This window comes from Lissotriton vulgaris, chromosome 5, assembly GCF_964263255.1.
Source record: "Lissotriton vulgaris chromosome 5, aLisVul1.2, whole genome shotgun sequence".
NCBI lineage: Eukaryota > Metazoa > Chordata > Amphibia > Caudata > Salamandridae > Lissotriton > Lissotriton vulgaris.
The window spans coordinates 1365906488-1365932990 of NC_141693.1; the positions used below are offsets into that span (position 1 = coordinate 1365906488).

Here is a 26503-nt window from a genome sequence, read left to right on the forward strand (position 1 = left end):
AATGAGGAGTCATGCTTCTTCACAATCTACAGCAAGGCATGCAGTCTGCTTTCTAATCGCAGGACAAGGATGTGTTTCATATTTTTTATATGGAGGCAACGGTGTTTCGAGAGAACATGGTAACAACTCTTCAAAAAAGGGTCTGCAGAGCCTAAACCGCCTACCTTTTTTTTCTTTCCAAGCCTGGTTTCTAGAGAAAGGGTTAGATCTGAGCAGCAGCTGGGCTACTATTCAGGCTGTGTCCTGATTAATGTGACTATTGCAACGTGTAAAATCAGCAAGAGGTCCAACAAACTGTGCAGCTGGAATATTTTCAAGTTCCCTTCATTGCCAGTATCTACAGTTGTAGTCCTCTTTCCAAGCCCTCTTGAGATTAGTCTTGTGCTGCTTTAATTAGTCTGAAGATCAACAGCTTCTTTTTCTTTTAAGACTGCCTTCGAAGGCTCAGCAGAGTCTTCCAGCTCAGACATGGAGTTCTGTAATTGTATATTTTTTTTACTCTAAAATGCTTCGCAAACTGACACTTGGGCCAATGAGAAAACACGGGCTGCAGACGGATGGACATATTTCAAGGTATGACTAGTATCAGACTGTGTAAAAGATTTATCCTCTGTAACTTCCCTGACCACACCACTAGAGTACATTTAACACCCAATCAGATAATTAGAAACCACCTTTGCTCTAGTTGGTGCAGATGAGCACCAGCTCTTGTTGGTGTTTCGGTGTGAACACCTAAGACTGAACATAATAATTGCTTGTAATTTTACACAGACAGTCCATAAACGCTTCCAGACAGGCTGGTAAAACCAATAGCTAAACTGGAGTGTGTGTCCCGGTACAATGGGCTCCAACAAATGAGATCCCAAGTTAATTCCCTTAGGACACTAGCTTTAAACAGACTTCTAAAATAATAATTTATAGTATGAACGCCCTGACAAAACATGGTAGGAAAGTGCATAATACATACATATGATAAAGATAAATGTAGCAAAACAACAAAAACTAGGTAATGGTGCCTCACAGTGTATTGGAAACTGCAGTTCTTGAGCAACGACAAATATTGGATTGTTTTGACCCGGACCCATAAAAAAGTTGGGCACAGAAGATAAGCGAATATCAGCGATATCATGCAGTGTAGTTCATTTTACCTGGCTGAGGTTCAATGGTTGCATTCCATTCAGCATACGTTGTGAACGATAGCCAGATTGAGTTCCACAATGACTAGATGATTGTCCATTGACTGATGAAGCAGTTTTCGACTTGCTAACATTGCCGAGGATGCCTGTAACATTTGAAAAAGCCACTGGTGAAATCAACAAGAAGTTATGGGACTGCTTTCATTCTTCAAAATAATTCACAGGCAGAACAGTTGTTGGTAGTATAGCCCCCTCCTTCAGATCATTACTAAATCTTTTCCTGTTCTTATGTTATAAACAAATGCATTGTGGATGCTATATTCTTGTTTTGCTTCCTGTGCACTACCTTCCTTAAAAACAATGATTTGCAGGTGATATATTCAGGACTGAAGTTACAGTTGAAGGAAAACCCTTTCCGTCCCCCGATGCCTCTTTCGTTCACATCCCCCCCTCCCCAGCCCCAAAACTTACCACTTTCTCCTACGGCGCGCAGGAAGCAAATGGCTTCCCTGCGCGTCGGAGGAGAAAGGGAACCTCCAATGACGTCAGAGGGCCTCGTGCGCTGACGTCATTGATGACGCGGGCGGGGGAGGCAGGGGAAGGTCTTCTCCGTGAAAAAGATTAGGATCGGGCAAGCAAGGGGGGGAGGGGGGGCGCCAGCGCTCCCCCCGTGGGTGGGTCTCATGACGAAGATCACCCGAGGACTGTATGCCATGACAAGATCAGCTCGTCTTGAGCACACAAGGGGTTAAAGCTTTAAAAAATAAATAGAGCCTAACCAAAGGCCAGACTCTGAAACCAATGCCCTGTGTACATGGCTGAAGCTGTGTGCAGCGGGGTTTGGCCTCTGGCAGCAGGTTCCTGCTGCAAACTTTTTCTTCACACAACAGGCACGCCTACTGCAATGCGTATGACCTTGTAATATTTTTACTTCAAAATAACACTTAAAAGTGACATTCAGGCATGGTATCGTTAAAGCACTGAACGGCTTCGGTTTGTGTCCCTGTGCTCATCACTGAAGGTGTTACGAAATTAAATTCCAATAATTTGTGAACAAGTAAACCTATTTATTCCAGCTGAGAAGCACAGGTAGACACAACCTTTTGTTCGCTCGCAGCAGGACAGAGAAGTTGCTGGGACCTTGCCTGACACTCTGGGGAGCGAACCGGGACACCAACTCCCAGGAGGCCCGCAACCAACATCACCTGTGCTCCTCCCGCTGCCGCCCACAACCTATATTTTCGTGCACTCCCCCCCCCCCCCCCCCCCCCCCCCCGCAGCGCGGGACACGCGCGGGAGGGCCCGAGGCAGGGCAGGGCCCCCTCTCTTACATCAGGATCACAGCATTAAAGGACCAAAGGTACTGTTTGATCACTGAAGGGCAGTGTGGGTGCCGAAAGGGAACAGCTAAGCAATTAACGAACAAGCCTCATGGTGGTGACCTTATTGGGGTAATATTCTGAGCGGGAATTGTTCAAACTTTGTTAAGCGAAGTATAAAAATGGGAAAAAGGAAAGCTAGTCAGGGAGGTGCGCCAACTATACTGGCCAAGAAAGGGAAAAAGGCAAAAAAAATGAGAGCATGCAGCCACCAATTGCGTCCTGACAAGAATTGAAGCTATTGTTAATGAGTGTGAAGGTGTTCTGGTAGGAAATCCCCTTAGTAATTCAGGGGTGAATATGGATCCCCTTGCCGAGGTTCTTACGCAGTCTCAAAAACGGGTGATTCCCGTAATTTTTTTTATAGAAACCACCAACAAAGCTCCCCACTTGTGAAGTTCATCAGAAGGGGATGGTGAGGAATCTGTCTTGTTGGAAGCCCCTAACTCTGCAGTTGATCCCACCACCCAAGGAGACGCTTATGTGGGTCAAATTGAGAGCGCTATTCCATGCTCAAACAGATTTGCTGTTTTAGAAAAGATCACAGGGAACATAACAGCAGACCCAGCATGTGAAAATGAGAATACAGAGCTCACAAATGTTGGTTTGCCAGGGTGCTCTAAGTGTGGCCATGTAAACAAGTTATTATTGGTGAAAGTTGAAAACCTTGAAAGAGATCTGGCTCTTTTGAGAATGAAGGTGGAGGAATTACCAAGAAGAGCTGATCTGTCTGGGGGTGTAAATGTTCCGCTCTTGCCATCTACTCAAGCATGTACAGCAATTAGGGCATTGCTGCCTACCAAATCGAGGGAAGGAGGGGGGCTGTCAAGGGTGACAGACATTACAGCTCAGGGGCCTCTTAGCTCTTCAACCTTACCTGGCCCCACTTCCTATGCAGAAATCACGAAAAATAGGGGAGATAGAGTCAAGCCACCGGGCCCACACCTTAGTAAAACAGGTTACCGAGGTTCCCCTCTAGCTATAGTAAGTCAGAGTGGGCAGGATGGCCCTATTATCCTAAAGAATAGTACCTCCATAGGAACTTCACCGCCATTAGTCTACATGACCAAGGTCCCCAAATACAGCAATAAATATGGCTATGAAAGCAGCGAGTCCATTCAAAATAAAGCAATTAACTGGCTGCGCCATGTGAGGGTCTGTAGGTCAATCATTAGGGAAGATATGGTAATGGTAAAAAGGATCTCCTTGACCAACTCCACGACGGACTGCATTGAGCTGCAGTTAACTAATGTAGCAATTGCGGAGAACCTATTGGCCCTTGAGTATCGCACCTCACCCCCCAAGCATTCTGACATTCAAATCAGACGATCACCAATTTGGTCTCTGGTCAGGGAGCGGGGCGGATCTGGTCTTAACAGAGTAGACTGACTAGATGAGGCCCACCAACTGCATCCTTCATTCGATACACAAAATAGGGTGGGGGGGGGGGGTGGGCACCGTTCCATGCCCAAAGAATCCAGTAACAGAAAGACAAAGTGGGGAAGGAAGGGGATTGGCTAACTGTGGCATTGATAGGACCGTGGTCCCAACCCCAAGGGTGATCCAGTTCCTCTCCTGGAACATAGCAGGCCTCGAGAGGAAATTGTCCAACCCGAAGTGGAATGATCTTGTCGATAAGTTTGATGTCTGCTTGTTTCAGGAGACTTGGAGCATGGTCCCCTTATACAAGCCAGGGTATACCACTTTCTTTATCCCCGCTACAAGCTCAGGGAAGGGCCGCCCATCAGGTGGTCTTCACATATGGGTCAACATCACATTGAATTGGGTGGGGTGGTCACTATGCATAACTCCTCTACAGAGGATATCTTACACCGGACAATCAAAGGATCCCACAATGGTAACAATGTGGAGTTATTTAATGTGTATGCAAGGGGGTCCCCAGGGTCACAAATGTCAGCCACTCTAGCAGCGTTGGAGTTGGAATTGACTGGCATTTTTCCCCTCGCTAACATCATCGTGGCAGGGGACTTTAACTGCACATTCGAACCCCTGAGCGAGGAAGATTTCCTAGGAACTAACGAGGAGGACATGAAATGGGGGTATACCCACTCTGACTCTGGCGCCAATCAGGAAATGGGCACAAAGGGCAATCCAAATGAATGCCATAACTCTGGAATATAATCTGAGAGCATTGAATGGTAGGACACGTTCCGATCAGAGTGGGGCTAACACATAACAGGATCAGTTCCCCATCACGCATAGATTTACTGCTGGACATTCGCCTCTGGGGTGACCTACTGGATGGAATATGCTACTTACCAGTATGCATCTGTTCTTGGCATGTAGGGCTGCTGACATTCATATCTGTGCATAGATCGCCGCCTAGTGTTGGGTCCGGATGATTGCACATTGTTGTCCTGGAAGAGTCTTCGAAGTATCACGAGATAGGTGGCTCCTCCCCTGGACTACAGTGCGCATGGGCATCCTCTCCATCCCCAGATTGTTTTTCGCCATTGTGGCAGAGATGGAGTGTAATACTGAAAGTGATGACCATGCCTGAAAATGATTCTGAGTGCTACAGCTGCGACAGGCACCGGGGAGGAGGGCGGGCGATATGAATGTCAGCAGCTCTACATGCCAAGAACAGATGCATACTGGTAAGTAGCATATTCCGTTCGAGGCATGTGGGCTGCTGAATTCATATCTGTGCATAGAAAAATAGCAGTTACCTCCTTAGCGGCGGTTGCCAGTGCCAGCTGCAGCAGTCTGAAAGAGTTCTGAGAACAGCCTGTCCTACAGCGGCTTGCTGTTTGGAGTGTACATCTACGCAGTAGTGTTTGGTAAATGTATGTATGGTGAACCATGTGGCTGCTCTACATATATCCTCTAGAGGAATGTTACCTAGGAAAGCCATGGATGCCCCTAGCTTGCGTGTGGAATGCGCTCTTGGGGGAACTGTTAAAGTGCGTTTAGCCTTTTGATAACAGATTTGTATGCAGGGGCGTAGCTAGAGCTCATGGCGCCCGGGGCTACCCCTCAGATTGCCGCCCCTTGACCGGGGGGGGGGGGGGGGGGGGGGGGAAGAGAGGGGGGGGGCTGCTGGGGAAAAAGGACGGTGAGCACTTCAAATATGTCCAAGTCTCCGAGGAGAGACACGTAGTATTGCTGCTAACAGTTACCTCGATTATGAAAGTTACATTTAGTTATTTATAGTTTTACATAGTGCGAACTTGAACCCGAAGTATATCAGAGCGCTTTACAATTTGAGGCAAAGGTAACAAATCAGAACATTAGTCAAACATGGGGAATCTAATGGGCATTGAGATGTTTACTCCTCTCCAAATCGCAATGGTTGTTTGTTAGAAATGGGGGTCTCTAGTTGGCAATGGCTGGCCACTGTCCAAGCTACTAAGGCTACCAACATCTCCACAGGGCAGACTGTACTAAGGCTCCCTGCATCTCCGCACGGCAGACTTTACTATGGCTCACAGTATCTCCGCACGTCAGACTTTGCTAAGGCTCCCAACCTCTCCGCAGAACAGACTCTACTAAGGCTCCCTGCATCTCCGCACGGCAGACTCTACTATGGCTCCCAGTATCTCCGCACGGCAGACTCTGCTCAGGCTCCCAACATCTCTGCAGGACAGACTCTACGAAGGATCCCAACATCTCAGGACACTTCACTAAGGCTCCCAACATCTCCGCAGGACAGACTCTAGACTCCCAACATCTCCGCAGGACAGACTCTATTAAGGCTCCCAACATCTCAGGACAGACTTTACTAAGGCTCCCAACATCTCAGGACAGACTTTACTAAGGCACCCAACATCTCAGGACAGACTCTACTAAGGCTCCCAACATCTCACGACAGACTCTACTAAGGCTCCTAACATCTCCGCAGGACAGACTCTCTACTAAAGGAAATACTCATGCCCAACAAAAACATTCCTTAAACCATTTCTTCTCTGCATGTGTGCCCAAGGTTTGAAACTCACTCCCACCTGCCATCTACATTCCCTCGTCTCTACCCACTTTCAGAAATGAATTAAACCCTTCTTTTTCAACCTCCATTTTATGCCCAGCACATAGTATACGTGTGTCCTTGGAATGTGGTTTCAGTTGTGTACACGCCTTCTCCTCCTCATAGGCCCCTTTCTCTAGATCTTCGCCATACCTTCGAAGCCCCTCTGTGTCTGAAGCCTCGTCGTTCCTTATTTATGATCTTTTCACCAGATAAGCACACCTGGAGGCTTTCCATCTTGAGATACCAAGACTGCCACGGGGTCTCGATCACACCCATGTACTGACTGATTGTCTTGTGATACTTACCTATGTTTCCTATCTATGCCTGCTGATTACATCCCCGTTGCACTTAGCTATTATGCTTTTGGGCTCCGTTCTTGGAAATAAAATAAATAAATGATTGAGGTGAGGAGAGTGGTGCGTGGATCTCTGTATCGGAATATCATAGGAGGTGAAGCGTTGGTTTAAGGTGGGTTGGCAACGATGTGTATGCATCAGTCCCACCGTAGAAAGAGAAATATAGGGCAGGTTGTGGTGTAGTGTCAGAGGGGTATGTACGTCGCTGTTCTAGTGGCCCGGGAGCGGAGGGCAGGGTTGAGAGGGGTCGGTAGAGCTGGTGGAGTGATGGCAGGTGGATTGTCAGCGCCGCGCGGAGCTGGCAGTGTAGGAATAACTGAAGTCCCTGCAGAACAGTACCTATTACAGAAGGGTGTCTTACTTGGTATTTTCGGCGGCCTGAACCGGGTGCAGTGGATCCATGAATACTCCTGTCGGCCCGCGCTGGCAGTGCCCGCAGTCGTGCCCTGGGGCTCCTCGTCCAGATTTCGGCCTTGCCTGGCGCCTGAGGTGCCAGAACTCTCCGCAGCTAGGATAGAGCGGATGGAAAAGTCCGCCAGCCATGTGGGTGTGCTGGAGGCCGGGATCACGTAGGGGGCTAACTTGAAGCAGTATCCAGCCTGGACAAGAAAGGCAGGCAGTGCCTCGTTCGGGACAAGGGGCCACAAGTCGAGGGCACCGAAGGGGTAGCTCTGGGGCAAGCCGAGCGCCTGGAAAGCAGCCATTGCTCGGGGTCAATCAATACAGCCTGGTGCGGGCGCTTGGCAGAGCACAGTACCGCCTCTGCAGTTTCACCTCTGCCTACACGGCCTCGCTTAAGAGCGCAGAGTACAGAAAGCAGGCGAGAGGCCGGCTTAGAGAGGCCTTAGCGCGGACCTATGGCGGAGCAGGCCCGTGATTCCAGAGAGAACATCTGACATCAGGACAGACTGCCTGACTCGCGCGCGCACCACGCCAACGTGCGTGCAGCGTGCGTACGCACACGCAGCAGTTGAACGCAGGTTTGCTTGCTTTGCTTGAACTTAAAACTGTGCCGCCACGGCACTTGTGGCCCGTTGCGGCGGCGTTTAAAATGTATTTGGGGGCTGGGGACACTGACTGACAAAGTGTCAGACAGTGAATGTCCCCAAATAAATCATAAATGCCGCCGCAACGGGCCACAATTGCCGCGCTGCCTTGCCGCCTCCAAAACAGTGCCGCCTGGGGCGGTCCGCCCCCCCCGCCCCCCCCTAGCTACGCCAGTGTTTGTATGCACTTAACAATCCATCTGGCTTTACCGGATTTGGAAATAGGGTTGCCTTTGTGTTGTGGAGAGAAGGCAACAAACAGTTGTTTAGACTTTCTAAAATCTTTTGTCCTGTCAATGTAATACAGGAGAGCTCTTTTAACATCTAAGGTGTGCAGTGCCCGGTCTGCCACTGAATCTGGGTTTGGAAAGAAAACTGGCAGTTCTATGGTTTGATTAATGTGGAACTGCGAGACCACCTTAGGCATGAATTTGGGGTTGGTGCGCAGCACTACCCTATTAGCATGAATTTGTAGGAAGGGCTCTTGAATTGTCAGGGCTTGAAGCTCACTGACTCTTCGTAGCGATGTGATGGCTATCAGAAAAGCCACTTTCCATGTAAGAAACTGTATCTCACAAGAATGAAGAGGCTCAAAGGGTGGCCCCATGAGCCTGGTGAGAACGATGTTTAGATTCCAGACAGGCGAAGGAGGGTGTCTGGGAGGGATCACTCTTTTGAGTCCTTCCAAGAAGGCTTTAATGGCAGGCACTTTGAAGAGGGAAAGATGCTGCCTGTTTTGAAGATAAGCTGCCATGGCGGCCAAATGTATCCTAATGGAACTATACGCTAGATTGCATCGATATAGATGCAGCAAGTAACATATGATGTTTTGCGTGGATGCATCTAGCGGATTAATGTCATTATTGGAACAGTAGATGACAAAACGTTTCCATTTGGCTGCATAGCACGCCCTAGTTGTAGGTCGCCTTGCCTCTTTGATGATGTTCATACAGTCAGGGGGCAAGTTGAGGTAGCCAAACTATGACCTCAGGAGCCAAATCGCAAGGCTCAACTGTTGCGGATCTGGGTGCCGAATGTCTCCATGGCTCTGAGTGAGGAGACTGGGCGTGAGGCGCAGCCGTTGGTGAGGCACCACTGAAAGTTCCAGGAAAGTGGTGTACCAAGCCTGCCGTGCCCACGTTGGAGCAACCAGGATGAGCGTCATGGAGTGCTGCCGCAGTTTGCGCGCCACTAGCGGTATGAGTGGGGCTGGGGGAAAAGCGTACGCAAATCTGCCTGTCCAGTTCATCCATATCGCATTGCCCTGAGACTGCGGGTGTGGGAACCTGGCGGTGAAGTTTTGGCATTTTGCGTTCTCTTTTGTGGCGAAGAGGTCGATCTCTGGATGACCCCACTGCTGGAAATATGGTCGGAGCACTGAGGGGTGAATCTCCCACTCGTGCATCTGATGACTGTGCCTGCTGAGCAGGTCCGCCATCTGGTTGTCCTTGCCTGGGAGATGTTCCGCCATGAGGAAGATGTTCCTTTGGATGGCCCACTTCCACATGCTCTGGGCTAGGTGAGATAGCTGCGGGGAGTGTGTGCCTCCCTGTTTCTGGATGTAATACATGGCAGTCATGTTGTTAGTCCAGATCAACACGACCTTGTTGCACAGGTGCAACTTGAACGCTTTCAGTGCCCTGAAGATTGCCATCAGCTCCAAAAGATTGATATGCATCTTTTGCTGCTGTGCCGTCTATAGTCCTTGCACAGTATAATTGAGGACATGCGCCCCCCAGCCCTGGAGAGATGCGTCCTTCGTCAGCACTACTTGTGGGACAGGCTAGTGGAACGGTCGTCCCCTGCACAGGTTTTGTGTGTTCCACCAATGCAGAGAGTTGTATGCACGACCGATCACAAACACTAGGTCTTTCAGATGCCCATGAGCCTGGTTCCACTGTCGTGCTAAGCATGCTTGAAGGGGACGCATGTGTAGCCTCGCGTGCGGGACTATGAATATGCAGGAGGCCATCATACCGATCAGCTGCATGAATACTTGCGCTGGGAGCGATTGTTGAGGCCTGAACTTCTGAATTAGCAGCTGCATGCTGTTGACTCTGGCAGAGTTTGGCTGCGCTGTTGCCATTAGAGTGTTTATTGTCGCCCCTAGGTACTTCTGCACATGAGCGGGCTGAAGGTGCGACTTCTGGTAGTTTAGTGAGAATCATAGACTGTGTAGGAGGTGAATTGTGCGTGACATGTGGGTGGCACACTGCTGGGCTGACTTTGCTTGAACAAGCCAGTCGTCCAGGTAGGGATAGACATGGATGTGCTGTCTCCGAAGGTGAGCAGCCACAGTCGCTAAGCACTTGGTGAACACTCTGGGGGCAGTGGTGACCCCGAAAGGCAGGACCTTGAATTGGTAATGCTGGTTGTTGATGGTGAAGAACAATTGTTACTTACCTGTAAACAGGTGGTTCTCCAGTATTGGTGTCTTTCATAGATTCACATGCTTGAATATTCCCCGTCGTCGAAGTGGGAGTCCCACGGTACATAAAATAGCAAATAATGCTAATATATATATATAAATATGTAATAACATAATACATAATAAAACAGATATAATATACACTGAAAAACCTCAACAATGGTTCCTACATAGGAATGCATTAGAGAGAAAACTCATTTGCAACATATCAGTGTCATTATGTTAGTCCAAACTGCAGCCAATCAGGGTCAAGCACCCTCTAGAACCTTCTCCTCAGAAGCTCAAGCCCTCAGATTTTCGTAGCACAAGTAATAAGAGCGTATGAGGAGAAAAGAGCCTCTGAGGGGAGGAGGGAGGGTCGCATGTGCATCTATGAAAGACACCAATACTGGAGAACCACCTGTTTACAGGTAAGTAACAATTGTTCTTCTCCAGTATTAGGGGTGTCTTTCATAGATTCACATGCTTGAATAGAATAGATAGCAGTAACCTCCTAGAAGCTGAGATTGCAAGAATTCGTAAAACTTTGAAAACACAACATATAGCTTAAAAGCATATAGCAATCTCAAAGAAAAAGGAGGAGGGAATAGAGGCTCACCTTATTTAAAAAGATGACGAAGCACTGCTTGCCCCACTGCGGTATCCGCTTCGTTGATAGCTTCCAAACAGTAATGTCTGGTAAAGGTGTGCCTGCTGGACCATGTCGCTGCCCGACAAATCTGGTGTAGAGGCACCCCAGCAAACAAAGCGGTGGATGACGCCATCGCTCTCGTTGAATGTGCCTTCACTGGACGTTGTAAAAGCCTGCCAGCTTGCTGATGACAAAAGGATATGGCTGTTGAGAGCCATCTTGCAACTGTCTGTTTAGTCACTGAATGCCCCTTCCGCATCTGTCCATATGCTACAAACAGTTGATCGGACTTACGGAAAGGGGTGGTCCTTGAAATGTAGAATTTCAGACAACGCTTGATGTCTAAAGAATGTAGTTGTTGTTCTGCCGGAGATTTTGGATCCGGGAAAAAAGTTTTTAAGAAGGTAGGTTCGTTCAAATGGAAGTCAGTAGGTACTTTCGGCAAAAAAGAAGGATTGGTACGAAGTGACACTCCATCGGGCTTAAACTGTAAATACTTAGGCTTGATCGTAAAAGCGGGAAGGTCACTTACACGACGAGACGATGGTAAAGCCAAAAGTAAAGCAACCTTCCAGGTAAGATACTTGATGTGTGCTCTGTGAATCGGTTCAAATGGAGGCTTCATAAGCTGTGACAATACCACGTTGAGGTGCCATGCAGGAGGGCGCCTTATCGGAGGAAACTTCCTGAAAAGTCCTTTAAAGAACTGTCGGATGATTCTGGATGAACAGAGAGACGTTGAGCCATCATACCGGTAGCGTGAGATAGCCGCCAGAAAAACTCACAAGGTGGCATGAGAGAGACCAGACTGAGCGAGGCTCAGAAAGAAAGGCAAAAGCTGTTCCGGAGTTGAGTCAATTGGGTGGATATTGGATGCATCGCACCAATGACAGAAACGCTTCCACTTTAGCTTATATGTCTTGATGGTTGATGGAGCTCTAGCAGACGTTAGAATGTCTCTGCATTCTTAGGGCATACTTAAGGTGGCAAATTCAACGTACTCCGGTTCCATGTTGATAATTGAAGCGTGGATGGGTCTGGATGGCAAATCTGACCGTCGTCCATAGTCAGGAGGTCTGGACGTGGATGCAGATGAATGGGTGTGCATTGTGACAGCAGAAGTAGTTCCGAAAACCAAGCCTGTCTGGGCCAACGCGGGGCGATCAGTATCTGGCGGCAGGGTTGCCTGAGCATCTTCCACAAAGTCCTCGGCACCAACGGGATCGGTGGAAATGCATAAGCAAACAGTCCGCTCCAATCTATGAGTAGGGCATTTCCGCTGGACTCTGGATGAGGATGCCAACTTGCGAAAGATTGGCACTTCCGATTCACTGGGGTTGCAAAAAGGTCTATCCTGGGACGACCCCACCGGCGGAACACTAGGTCTAGAGTCGGTTGATGCAACTCCCACTCGTGAGTGGATGACGCGGACCGGCTCAGGGAATCTGCAAGGATGTTGGATGCCCCCGGCAGATGGACTGCCGTCAAAGAAATTTGGTGACGAAGTGCCCATTCCCAAATCCTTTGAGCTAGACGAGACAGTGGCTGAGATCTTGTGCCGCCCTGTTTGTTCATGTAGTGCATGCTGGTGGTGTTGTCTGTTTGAACTAGCACCGACTCCCTTTGCACTACGGGCAGGAATGATTTGAGCGCTAGGAAGATTGCCATCAACTCCAGCCGATTGATATGCCAGGTTCGTTGTGTCGCCGTCCATCTGCCCTTGATGGAAAGGTCTAGGAGATGAGCGCCCCAACCCTCCATGGACGCATCCGTGGTCAACGTCAGATCCGGAGACTGGGCTAGGAAAGAAATCCCTTCGTCTAGATTGGCTGGTTGTTCCCACCAGAGCAAACTGGTCTTCATGCGGGGTGTGACCGTCACCTGATCGTTGAACGACCCCGACACTTGACGCCATTGCTGGTCCAATTCCTCCTGTATAGGACAGGTACGTAACCTGCAATTTGGGATCAGTGCGATATAAGATGCCATCCCCAGAAACAACTTTAACATCCGCACAGAAACTGACTGTTTTGACCTGATGATTGAGACCAAACGAATTATCTTCTGATGTTGTTCGATGGAGACAAAGGCTTTTGATAGGTTTGTGTCTAGGATTGCTCCGAGGAAGTTTCTTCTTCGCAGCGGTGTGAAGTGTGACTTTTCCACATTGATGGTTAACCCTAGAGCCTTGAACAGGTGTTGGCATAAACGTGTGTCGTGAGCCAGCTGTTGCGAGGATTGGGATTTTAGAAGACAATCGTCCAGGTAAGGAAAGATCTGAACTCCCTGAAGACGCAGATGAGCCATGACCGGAGACAGAACCTTCGTGAAGACACGAAGTGCTGATCGTAGGCCAAAAGGTAGGACTCTGAACTGATAGTGAACGTGACCCTCCTTGAACCTCAAGTATTGCTGATGTCGATGGATAATTGGCACATGAAAATAGGCGTCTTGCAGGTCTATTGTCGTTAAGAAATCTCCGCTGCAGAGAAGTCGTAAGACTTCCGATAACGTCAGCATGCGGAAAGATTGTTGTTTGAGGAACAGATTGAGAGCTCTCAAGTCCATAATGGGTCGCCACTCCCCCGTCTTTTTGAGAATGAGGAAAAACCTTGAGTAGAAACCTTTCCCTCGCTGATACAGGAACCACTTCGACTGCACCCTTTTCTAGTAAAAGAAGAACTTGATGTTGTAGTTTCTCTAGATGGGGAGGTGGCGGGCCTGAAGGCGGAGAATGTGGAGGAATCTCTGTGAACTCCAAGGCATGACCCTTGCGCACAATGTCTAAAACCCATTGGTCTGATGTTATCAAAGACCACTGGGAGTAAAACTGCGAGATTCGCCCTCCAACCCTCTGCTGAACTGGAAAGTCATTAACGTTTGTTGGTGTTGTTGGAGCCTCTATAGTTAGACTTTCCTCTATAGGGCTTGGACTGCTGCTGACGAGAAGATAGTTGGTTGGAGTAACGCTGGTTCCCTTGATTGTACTGGAGGTACTGGGACTGTCCTCCTCGGGAAAAACCGGACGAGGTGCCTCGTCCACGCGCTCCACGAAAAGGCTGTTTCTTGAACTGCAAGGAACCAAGCGACTTTGCTGTGTCGGTATCTTTCTTTATCGATTCCAACGACTCATCGATGTGAGAACCGAACAGCGACTTCCCGTCATACGGCATGTCAAGTATCTTTGACTGGATCTCTTGTCGGAACGACGTGGATTTCAGCCAACCCTGGCGCCGGAGCGCCGCATCACTGGCAAGAATAGGGAAAGCAGTACCCGCAACGTCCACAGCACAGTCAATTATTTCTTCTGAAGCCCTTTGCCCATCTTGAAGGATCTGGTGCGCTTCCGCTCTGGATGTTTCCGGAATTAACGCAACCAGCGCAGAAATGTCTGACCACATTTGTCGATCGAAACGACCTAAAATGGCCAAAGCATTAGCGGCACGGGCTGAAGTAGAAGCCATGGATGAAAACTTTTTCCCAATTGCATCTAAACGCCGACCCTCTCTTATCAGGAGGGGAAGTGATAGGAGCTGCAGGATTACGCGCCCAACGCTGCGCTGCCTGAGTCACCACGGAATCTGGCTTAGGATGCGAGAGCAAACAAGCAGGTGAGCCCGCTGGGGCCTTATATTTCTTTTCCAATCGAGGTATTTGAGCAGGCAAGGAGTTAGGAGCCTGCATGATTTTCATTCCCTCCTTCCAAACAAACTTGATAATTCGTATGGTGTGGACTTGCTTATAAGGCTGGTTTTTAAAGTCATAGAGAAAGCAGTCTTCCTCTCGCTGCACTCTAGGCAATTTGAAGCGGTCTGCCGCCTTATCCATCAATTTATGGAAGCTAGCGATGTCAACCGGAGGTGAATAACTGGAATCGCCCTGTTGTGGCGAGGGCGTCTGTATTCGATAGTCATCGAATTCTGCCATATCCGGATCCTGTTCATCATCTGTATCTTGAGGAACTTCTCCTTCCTCTCTTTCCGGCTCCGACTCATCGTCCACATCTTGTTGTGAATTAGTGGGGATAGCTGGACGTGCCTCTTCTGATGGAGCAGCCTGCCTCGGAGGAGTTTGCTGAGGTTGAAAAGGCCCTGTGGTCTCAGAGGTAGCCTGTCCCGGGGTACCCTGGGGCGTAGGAGGAAATCTCTTATTGTAATCATCCAACATATGTTGGAGGTTGGAAAATAGCGATACCGGAAAAGTCGCCATAGGAACCTGCACATATTGTTCTTCTTGTTGGTCTTCAACCTCTTCCTCGTCCTCTTCAGAACTAGTGTCCTGACACTTGATAATCAAATCCGATGGACTTTGAGCATCACCATAAACACTGTCGTCTGCAACGGATTCCGTTTCATGATCTGCTACAAACAATGGAGAAGGTGGCTGAAGAGTAGGAGTTGGCAATTGGAGAGCAGAGTCCTGAATATTGCTGACAGAAGACTCCGTAATGACTGTAGAGGCTGAAATGTCCAAAGGCACTAAGGGCATACTGGCGAAGGACAGTGATCCTGAAGTGGATGCTGCGTCCTCTTGCTGTGTACCTGAAGGTAAAGGTAAAGCTGTTGTCGACGCAGCCGTCGACGTAGATATTTGAACTGGAGCAGCCGTCGACGACGACGATGATTTAGAAACAGTCGTCGGAGACAGTGAAGTTGTGGATGTATTCGTCGACGACGAATGCTTCGATACAGCCGTCGACGGAGTTTTCGTCGACGGAACCATCGTCGTTGAATCCTTGGATGGTATCTTCGCCGTCGACGAAGCCGTCATCGACGAGCTGGTCGACGGAATCTTCGACGTTGACGGGGTCTTCATCGCTGACGGGGTCCTCGACGTCGACGGGGTCCTCGACGTCGACGGGGTCTTCGCCGTCGACGGATTCTTCGACGGGATCGTCGACGATGACTTCTTCGTCGACGGAAGCTTCTTCGTAGACGAGATAATAGGAATCGTCGACGAGACTGAAGAGGTAGAGGCTTTCGTAGTCGTGAAAGCCGTCGACGAAAACCTCGTCGTCGACGACCCCGACGTAGTCGTCACAGTAGTCATCGACGAAGCCACAGCAGCCAATCTCGTCGATGGAATGGTAGTCGACGAGCCCGTCGACGACCGCCCTGTCATAAGTGTAGCAATACTCATAGAGGCTGGAAAAGACGCCTGAGAGCCAGGTCTCGTGGGCGTAGACACAGAAGTCATAGTAGCAGTAGGTTTTACTGGAGCTACAGTTAAGGCCAGCTTTTTCTTCTTCAGAAAAGGAGATGGTAACTCCTGAACACTGCCACGCTTGGAAGCAACAGTTGAAGGACCTGACTGGAAACTTTCTGCGTCTGACAAAACTGCCTCTTTGTCTTGAAGGCGCTTCAACCATAAAAAAAGACGACCCTCCCTGTCTCTGAGGGTCTTAGCAGGGAAAGTTCTACAGAACTTGCAGTCAGCCACCTTGTGTTCTGGATATAAGCAGTATATACACTTTTGGTGGGGGTCCTTCTCAAACAAACGCAGTTTCCCACAGGAAGAGCAAGGTCTAAACAAAGACTTCTTACTTGACATCTTGAGAAAACACTGAGTAGAAGAGTAGAATGAAGAAAACTGAGCAGAGCTCAGGGAGACTCCCTTCACACGACGTGCGGTAGAAAATCTGAAGGCTTGAGCTTCTGAGGAGAAGGTTCTAGAGGGTGCTTGAGCCTGATTGGCTACAGTTTGGACTAACATAATGACACTGATATGTTGCAAATGAGTTTTCTCTCTTTAATGCATTCCTATGTAGGAACCATTGTTGAGGTTTTTCAGTGTATATTATATCTATTTTATTATGTATTATGTTATTACATATATATATATATTAGCATTATTTGCTATTTTATGTACCGTGGGACTCCCACTTCGACGACGGGGAATATTCAAGCATGTGAATCTATGAAACACACCCCTAATACTGGAGAATCTGAGATATTTCCTGTGACGGGTGAATGGGAATGTGGAAATATGCATCTTTGAGGTCCAGGGTTGCTAGGAAGTTGCCCTGACTGAGCAATGGCAGGACCTGCTGTAAGGTTAACATATGAAAGTGTTCTGACAGTATGTATTGGTTGAGGGGTCTGAGGTCTAGAATGGGCCGCAGGGAACCGTCCTTTTTTGGGATTAAGAAGTACAGAGAGTACACCCCTGTACCTTGCTCTTTTGCAGGCACGAGTTCTATTGCCCCTTTTTGCAGCATGGAGAGTACTTCTTGCTGCAATAAGTGCATGTGGTCTGCGGACATAGGAAGGTGCCTTGGGGGTAGGTTGGGGGGAGTGGAGGTTAGTTCTAGACAATAGCCGTATTGGATAAGTTGTCTCACCCACCTGTCTGTGGTAATGCCTTCCCAGACTGGCAGGAACTGCTGGAGTCTTCCCCTGACAGGTGTTAAATGGTCGGGGGGGCAGTGACAAGGCGTCACTGTTTGTTGGGAGTGGAGGATCTGGCATTGTTATTTCCACGTCCTCTGCCCTTGGCGCTGTTCCCACGATATCCACCCCTGTTATTTTTTGTATAGGTGGTTTGCATTCTCCCCTTGTTGTACTGGGTTTGCTGTAAAGCTTGTCCTCTAGAGGCTCCCCTATTACCGGAGCGATGAAAGGAACTGCCCCAAAACTGCTGTGACTGCAGAGCCCCCATGGATTTTGCCGTCTCAGTGTCCTTTTTAATTTTTTCGAGGGTCGGGTCTACCTCGGGACCAAAAAGGAAGTCAGGGTTAACTGGCTGGTTGAGCAAAGTTGTTTGAATCTGTGGTTTAAACCCAGAGATGAGGAGCCAGGCGTGACGTCTCAACATTACACTAGTGTTAATGGCCCTAGCTGCCGTGTCTGCCGCATCCAGTGCACATTTGATGGATGCATTAGAAATTAACTTCCCCTCCTGTATGATCATTTCTGCTCCCTCTTTGTAAACATCAGGCAGGTGTTGCAACAGCTGTTCTAATGTGTCATAGTGAGCCCTATCGTATCTGGCCAATAGGGCCTGTGTATTTGAAATCCTCCAAATATTAGCAGCCTGTGCTGTCACCCGCTTTCCTGACGCCTCCAAGATCGTTGATTCTTTGTCCGGAGGAGGAGCATCACCACTAGTTTGCGAGTTTGCCCTCTTGCGAGCATTGGCCACTACGAGGGAGTCCAATGGGAGCTGGCCCTTGATGTAGGTAGGGTCCACATGCGCAGGTCTATACTTTTTTTCAATCCTAGGGTTGATAACCCTTGCCTTTGTGGGCTCTTTGAAAATGTCCGCAGCATGTTTGAGGACTCCTTTCAGCATAGGCAATGTCTTTTGCCGATTTTTCAGAGGTGGAGAAAGTATCAAATAAGAAATCTTCTTCCATTGGTTCTGCGTGCATTTCCACGTCATGGTTGAGGGCTGCCCTTTCTATTAAAGCGTTAAATGCCGCCGTGTCTTCAGTAGGCGAGGTTTTGACATTGTAAGACTGAATGTCAGGTGCAGCTTGTGGATCATCAGGGTCTCCAGCATCAGTCCATTGCTGAGGTTCCTCAGTGTCAGTATGATAAGTGAACGCCATCTGACCGTATTCATCACCCACGTCCTCCTCGCTTTGCGCTGGAGAATATGCCTCTTGTTGTGAATAGCTCAACATGTTCAAAGAGAACTGGTGAGGTGGTTGAGTCCTTCTTCCGTTTAAGAGGGATTTTGTACGCCTCCAAGGGATGTTCTGGTGCGATTTTCCGTTTATGGATAGTGAGCCTGCCAGACTCCGAGTCGATGAAGAGTTTCGACTGGTTGTCATACGAGGGTTCTTGGAACATAACCCCCTCAGGAGTGGACTTCGAAGGCGCGGACACTCTTTTGGATGTGTCAGTGCCTTTGTGCTGCTCGAGATGCTTGGGTCGAGCCGTTGGCGGCAGACCGTATTTAATTGGAGGGTGACCTGTGGACGATCCGACCTTCTAAAAGATTGCCGTAGTGTTCGATCCGAGTTGCTTCGGTGGCTCAGTAGCATGCTTGATTCCTTGCATCGACTCGAGCTCACGGTGCGTAGCATGTACGGCCTTGGGCGTCGATGCAATCTGCTGTTTCGGGTCGGGTTTGGTCTTCGACTCGAGAGCCTTGCCCAGTAGCAGTTTGAACGCTGAAATCTTCGGGTCAACAGCCTTTTTGGCCTGGAGACCTTTGGTCTTGTCGCCATGCTTGGGCGTCGACGTGGACGCCGACTGCGTCGAGGTGACGTGCTTGACTGTCGAGCCTGGCTTCGGCGCCCCGGTCTTCAAGGCGGCGCCCCCTTGCGACCCTGAAGGGCTGCCGACAGTCTTCGACTTGACTGGCGTCGACGTGTTTGATGGCGTCGATCCAATGACCACTTTTAGTTGGTTCGGTTTCGGTTTTGGCTCTGTAGGTTTCGGTTTCGATTTTGAAAGATCGACCGATGGCTCCTTTGAAGTATTCTTAGCCGGGTCTGGACGCGGGGCTATAGAATGTGGAGTAAGATCTTGGCTAAGGCCTTCCGGCGATGCCTCGACCTGAGCCGTAGGGAGCGTATTGTCAGTATTAGGCCCCGCTACTGCGGTTGGGCCTGGCTCATCACTGGAGTCGTCATCGACTGCCCCGATGGCCTCTGCGTCGTCCCCTACCTAGACGACGTCTTCTTCATGGACGTAGTCCTCATCGTCTTCGTCCACATCGAAGTTGGAGTCATGCTCTGACGCTGGGGCCGACTGCTGGTCAGGATCTTCTTCGTTGGCGCCTTCCTCGTCACCGGCCTCGAAGATGTTGTCCGGCTCGGGCGCCGACTTCTGCGCTGATTGTCTTGCTGCGCGTCGAACTCGAAGCGTCTTCTTCGACCAGAACTTGGAGCAGGCCATACAGCTGGCCTAGTCGTGGTCCGGGGATAAACATTTATTGCACACTGGGTGCACATCAATGTGAGGGTATTTAGAGTTGCAGACGGGGCATCGTTTAAACGGACTTCGGTTCATCGTCGTCAAAGTTTGGGCCTCTGGTGTCGAAAGTCAAAAGTCAAAAGTGGGGGGGCGTGGCTAGCAGCCGAAGATGGCGGCAGCATAGAAGGCGAGCTCTGCGGTTGAAGCGGCCTCCTCGACGATCCGACCACTGATCCGTCACACAAGAATCTCCTACGGGAAGGGACCGACGCCCAGGACCGGGCGGCACAAACTGAGACAAGTGAAACAAAAATCCGACATCGGGAAGGACAGTTCCGGGTGAAGCCCGTGCGGGCAGCTAAGACGGCCTACAGCCGGGCCGCAGACTGAAGCGGCGAGCCGACAGGAAGTGCTACCAGCAGGGCGAGACAACACCGGAAGCGCCGCTCGTGGACGAGCTCGTGACGCAGGAAGGAACAGAGGAACAGCGCCATCGCCGAACTTGAGGGGCTGGGGTCCGGATGACCAGACATTTATTTATTTATTTATTTAATTGCTTATATCGCGCCAGAATCGACCCATGAGGTATCTCCGCGCTTTGCTCGCATCAGTACTGAGGAAATGTAGGCTTCGTGTGGTACCACAGGGTGGGTTATGCTTCCTGAAACAGAAAAGTTTTTAATGTTTTCCTGAAACACAGATGATTATCATTGTGTCTCAGGTTGGATGGAAGCTTGTTCCAGATGGTAGGGCCTATAAAGGATAGAGCACGTCCACCTTGTCTGACTTTTTTAATGGTGGGGATTTCCAGTAGACATTGGTTGCTGGAACGTAAAAGGCGTTCAGGTTTGTATATCTGAAATTTTTGTGCCAGATATCTGGGGCCTTGCCCATAAAGGCATTTGTGCACCAAGCAGCAGATTTTAAATTTAACACGTTGTCGTATTGGCAACCAGTGGAGATGTCTTAGCAGGGGTTTGGACGGGGTTCTTGCAGGAGCATTTAGAATCAATCTGGCTGCCGTATTTTGGACTACCTGCAAACGATTAAGCGCCTCCTCATTTGCTAATATGAGGAGGCCGTTGCAGTAGTCCAAACGGCTTATCACCAGGGTTTGCACAAGAGTCTTCCTGTGAATGTCAGGCAGCAGAGGGAAGACTCGCCTTAACTGGCCAATTGTTCTAAAACAAGCTCCTGTGACGAAGTTAGCATGCTCCTTTAAACTCAAATTCTGATCAAGTTTCACCCCCAAGTTCTTAACATTGCACAAGTTACTACTTGTGTAACGATATATCTGTAAGAGACATTAGTTAGTGATAGATTCCTTACCTTAGAATATCCCCAGGCGTCAGACTGGATCCGGAAATTTTTGCGTAGCAATACCCCTGCGCGCTGGTAGGCGTCGTCTGCGGCTCCGCGTCCGTCGTCGGCGTCGTGAGCGCCGGGATGACGTCATCGGAGTATATAGACGGCGCCCATGCGCGCTGACGTCAGTTCTGATAACACAGCTTTTCCGCGCCAGATACGCAGAGCCATGATAGAACTAACACTGGTGCCATTGAAACTAGGGCCCTGAAAGGGGATGACCTTAACCCTAAATATCGGTTCGCAGAACGGGGAGGATGGGAGGGCGGTAAGGAATCTATCACTAACTAATGTCTCTTACAGATATATCGTTACACAAGTAGTAACTTGTGCATCTGAAAGAGACACGTTAGTGATAGATTCCTTACCTTAGAATAGATACCCCAGCAATACCAACCCCGGTGGTGGGTCTGCGAACCAATATCACACCAGAAAGTCCTGGAGGACGGAACGGCCAAAGAAGCCATCCCTCCGGACTTGACTGTCCAGGCAGTAGTGTCTTGCGAACGTGTGCAGCGAGGCCCACGTGGCTGCCTGACAGATGTCCTGCAGGGGGACACCGCGGCCCAGGGCAGTTGTCGTTGCCGTGGCCCGAGTGGAGTGAGCCCGCAATCCAGCTGGGGGCTCCTTCCTCGCCATGGAGTAGCATGCTTGGATGCACAAGATGATCCACCTGGAGATGGTCCTCTTGTGTACAGCCTTTCCCTTCTTCGCGCCCACGTAACCAACGAAGAGTTGGTCATCCACCCGGAATTGGCGAGTGCGGTCCAGGTAGTAGGAGAGCGCACGTTTTGGATCCAGACGGTGGAGCCTCTCTTCCTCTTTCGAGGGATGCGGAGGCGGAAAGAAGGTGGGCAAGGTGATGGACTGCCCGATGTGGAAGGCCGTGACAACCTTGGGCAGAAAGGAAGGTCGTGTACGCAACACCACCTTATCAGGATGAACAGACAGGAAAGGCGGAGAAGAAGAAAGAGCCTGGAGCTCACTCACCCTCCTGGCAGAGGTGATGGCAACCAGGAAGGCCGTCTTCAGCGTAAGGAGACGAAGAGGACAGTTATGAAGTGGCTCAAAGGGAGCACACATCAGATAGGTGAGAACAAGGTTCAAGTCCCACTGGGGCATCACGAAGGGAACAGGAGGGAACATGTGTGTGATGCCCTTCAGAAATCTACTCACAATAGGGGACTTGAACAAAGAAGGCTGATCTGGTAGCCTCAAGAAGGCTGAAAGAGCAGAGAGGTACCCTTTAAGAGTGCCCAGAGCAGAGCCCTGCTGGGCAAGGGAAAGAAGAAAGAGCAGCACTTCCGAAAGGGGTGCAGAGAGGGGATCCACAGCCTTTGCTGCGCACCATGCCACAAATCTATTCCACCGGCAGGCGTATACCGACTTAGTGGAGGGACGCCTGGCTGCCAGAATGATGTCACAGACTTCGGGAGGCAAGTCAAATGGCCTCAACTGCCGCCGCTCAATCTCCAAGCTTGTAGGTGGAGACTGGACAGGTTCGGGTGCAGGACCGTCCCCTGCTGCTGCGACAGAAGGTCCTCCCGAAGAGGCAGACGAATCGGGGGATCGACTGACATGCTGAGTAGCTCGGGATACCAGTATCTTCGAGCCCAGTCCGGAGCCACAAGGATAACTTGGGCCCGGTCGCGCTTGATCTTCTTCAGCACTCTGGGCAGAAGTGGTATAGGCGGAAAGGCGTACAACAGGCCGCAGCTCCACTCGCGACGAAAAGCGTCTCCGAGCGAGTGCCGCCTTGGAAACTCCAACGCGCAGAACTGCTGACATTGCGCGTTCTCTTCTGTGGCGAATAGATCTAACCAAGGCTCTCCCCACTGTCGAAAGAGACCTTGCGCCACGTCCGAGTTCAGACGCCATTCGTGATCCATCATGCACCGGCGGCTGAGTTCGTCCGCCCTGGCATTCAGAGAACCTGCCAGGTGTTGAACCACCAGAGTCACGCCCTGATGTTCCAGCCACTGCCAGAGGCGCAGAGCCTCCTGGCAAAGGGTCCACGACCCCACACCGCCCTGTTTGTTGCAGTACCACATGGCGGTGGTGTTGTCGGTGAACACTTGCACCACGCTCCCCCTGACAGAGGGGAGGAATGCCTTCAGTGCAAGACGAATCGCCCGCAGCTCCAGAAGGTTGATGTGGAGCCGGGACTCCGCCGGAGACCAGAGGCCTCTGATCTCCGCCTCTCCCATGTGGCCTCCCCAGCCCTGGAGGGACGCGTCCGTCACAACTACGTGCTCCGGCTGGGGTAGAGAGAGGGGTCTGCCACTGACCCAGTCGCGGTCCGTGAGCCACCACTGCAGTTGTTTCGCAGTGCCCTCCGAGATCAGGACATGATCGGACAGGTTGCCCTGATGCTGGGCCCACTGAAACTTCAGGTCCCACTGCAGAGCCCGCATCCGCCACCTGGCGTGACGCACCAGAAGGATGCAGGAGGCCATCAGTCCCAGAAGCCGCAGCGTCAACCTGACCGAGACCCGGGATAACGGCCCGAAGATAGGAATCAGAGCCTGAATATCCCGAACCCGCTGCTCGGGTGGGTAAACCCGAAACTGCGCCGAGTCGAGAACCGCTCCGATGAAAAGGAGCTTCTGAGAGGGACACAGGTGTGACTTCGGCACATTGATGGAGAACCCCAGCAAGTGCAGGAGGTCGGCCGTAGTCTGGAGGTGGCTGACGACTGTCTGGGGCGAGCCCGCCTTCAACAACCAGTCGTCGAGGTAGGGGAAGACTGACACCCCTTGCCTGCGCAGATGGGCTGCGACCACCGCCATCACCTTCGTGAACACCCGTGGGGCGCTGGTAAGGCCGAAGGGGAGCACGGTAAACTGAAAGTGCTCGTGGCCTACCGTGAACCGCAGGTAACGCCGGTGGGCCGGCAGGACGGGGATGTGGAAATAGGCGTCCTGCAAGTCCAACGCTACCATCCAGTCTCCTGGGTCCAGGGCAGCCAGGACCTGAGCCAAAGTGAGCATCTTGAACTTCTCCGTACGGAGGAAGCCGTTGACGTTCCGCAGATCCAAGATAGGGCGTAGGCCCCCTTTGCCCTTCTTGGGTACCAGAAAGTAGTGGGAGTAACAGCCACGTCCTACTTCTGGCCCAGGAACGCGCTCGATGGCCCTCTTGGCCAAGAGGGCCGAAACTTCCTCTTGCAGAAGTCGCAAGTGATCCCCCGACACACGGTGGCATTGAGGTGGCATGGATGGAGGGGAAGACTCGAAGGGGAGGGAGAAACCCCTTCGGACAATTTGCAGCACCCACCTGTCCGAAGTGACTGTATGCCAGTGGGAGAGGTGATGGCGAACCCTGCCTCCCACAGGCGTCACATGGGCCTGAAAGCTCGGACTAGGAAGGTTTTGAGGCGGGGGCTGCTGAGGGAGGTGTGGACTGGCCTCGCCTCTGGCCCCGACCACCGCCACGGCGGTTCCCACGGCCGCCACCGCGTTGCTGAACATTCTGCGGCGCGTGGCTGACGGTCCGTGGTGGGGCGCCCCTTCCGTGGCCACGAAAGGAGCGAAAGGCACCCGATTGCTGGCGTGGGGCCGCAAGGCCCAAGGACTTGGCCGTGGCCCTGGAGTCCTTAAAACGTTCCAGCGCATGGTCTGCCTTGTCGCCGAAGAGGCGACGGCCATCAAACGGCATGTCCAGGAGAGTGGCCTGGACATCGGCCGAGAAATTGGCGGACCTCAACCAGGCGTGGCGTCGAACCGCCACCGTCGTTGCCATCGCCCTGCCCAGTGAGTCCGTGGTATCCAGCCCACACCGGATGGAAAAGCGTGCCGCATCTCGGCCGTCCGCAAGGGTTTGGCTGAGTTTAGCCCTGACCTCCTCAGAGCATTGTGGCAGCACCTCCGCAACCGTGTCCCACAGAGTGTGGGTGTAGCGGCCCAAGAGACAGTTGGTGTTCACTGACCGGAGCCCTAGGCTCACAGACGAGAAGACCTTCTTCCCGAACTGCTCAAATCTCTTGGATTCCCTGTCGGGCGGGGCCGACGGGAATGCGGACTGGGAGTTGGAGGCCTGGATGACCAGGCTCTCGGGGGTGGGGTGGGTGGACAAAAAGCAAGGGTCGCCCGGTGCCGGGCGGTAGCGTCTGGCCACGTTCCTATCCACAGGGGGACCTGTGGCGGGCTTGGACCAAGTGCCCAGCAGAACGTCACACAAGGCCTCATTGAACGGCAGAAGGGGCTCCGCGGAGCCGGACTGCTGTTTGAGTACCTCAGTGAGGAGATTAGTCCTCACGGCCGCGACGGGGAGCTCAAGGTTTAGGGCCTTAGCTGCCTTCGTCAACACTACACTGTAAGCAGAACCCGCCTCCGAAGCCACAGTCGGGGGCGACGTAAATCCAGTGTCTGGCGATGTGTCAATACCACTGGCCTCCCCAAGCTCATATGTCCAGTCCTGATGAGACTGGCAATCACGTGCCAGAGGGTCCTCGGACCCCTCCCACTGCTCCTCGTCACCCAGCTCCTGGAGACCAGGATTAACAGCCAGGGCCTCCTCGTGGAGAAAGAATTCTCCGATGGCCGACGGAATCGGCGCCCAGCGGCGCCCCTCCGACGCCTGAGGCGGACCGTAGGAAGCATTGGGGTCGGCAACCACTACGGCTGCCGGGGACGACACCTGAAGGGACGTCGCCGGTGAGGTCGCAGGGTCGACCGGCGAGGTCCCGGATCCGGAGCCGGATCCAGCGAGGTCGCGCGGCGCCGGGACCGAAGTCGCCAGCGGCGCCGGGGCCGAAGCGCCAGCGGCGCCGGGGCCGAAGCACCCGACGTCGTCGGGGCCGAAGCGCCCGACCCGGAAGGACCTCCAGACGGAGCCGATCGGCCCGAAGGCGCCACGGGAACCGACTGAGGAGGGAGGGCCCTCATGGCCATGAGGTACCTCTCGACCTCCTCCTGCGACGCGCCGTGCCCAGGGACCCGAAGGTGTGGGGCAGGCGGCGACGCTTGCGACTCCCGCGGAGCCGCGTGGGCGGTGTCGCCCGAATCCCCGGTCGCATCGTGCGAGCGACGGGGCGGGTCGGAGGACCGATGGTGTCGCTCCGACCTCTCATGCCTCTTACCTGAGGACTTGGAACCAGACGATCGGTGACCACTCCCGGAACGTCGATGACTCCGACCTCGCGACCTGTCCCTCGACCTCCCGTGGGACCGGGACCGGGACCTGGAGCGGCGCGGGGCCGACTGCCTCAGCTCGAGACGCTTGCGGGACCGCTCCCGCCTAGCCTTCGACGTCAGGGCCCGGCAGTCGTCACAGGTTCGATCGTCGTGGTCGAGGCCTAAGCACTTCAGGCAC

The 26503-nt window shown here is 51.7% G+C and overlaps 1 protein-coding gene across 12 annotated transcripts in view; it reads right to left on the reverse strand.

The window, feature by feature from the left end:
• Positions 1–26503, reverse strand: part of HIPK1 (homeodomain interacting protein kinase 1) — a 733600-nt gene that overhangs the window by 25378 nt on the left and 681719 nt on the right. For all 12 annotated transcript variants that reach the window (XM_086923314.1, XM_086923313.1, XM_086923309.1 and 9 more), the window contains one exon: positions 1149–1282. In XM_086923314.1, coding sequence (XP_086779440.1) covers positions 1149–1282 — 134 coding nt within the window. The remainder of the gene's footprint in view (positions 1–1148; positions 1283–26503) is intronic.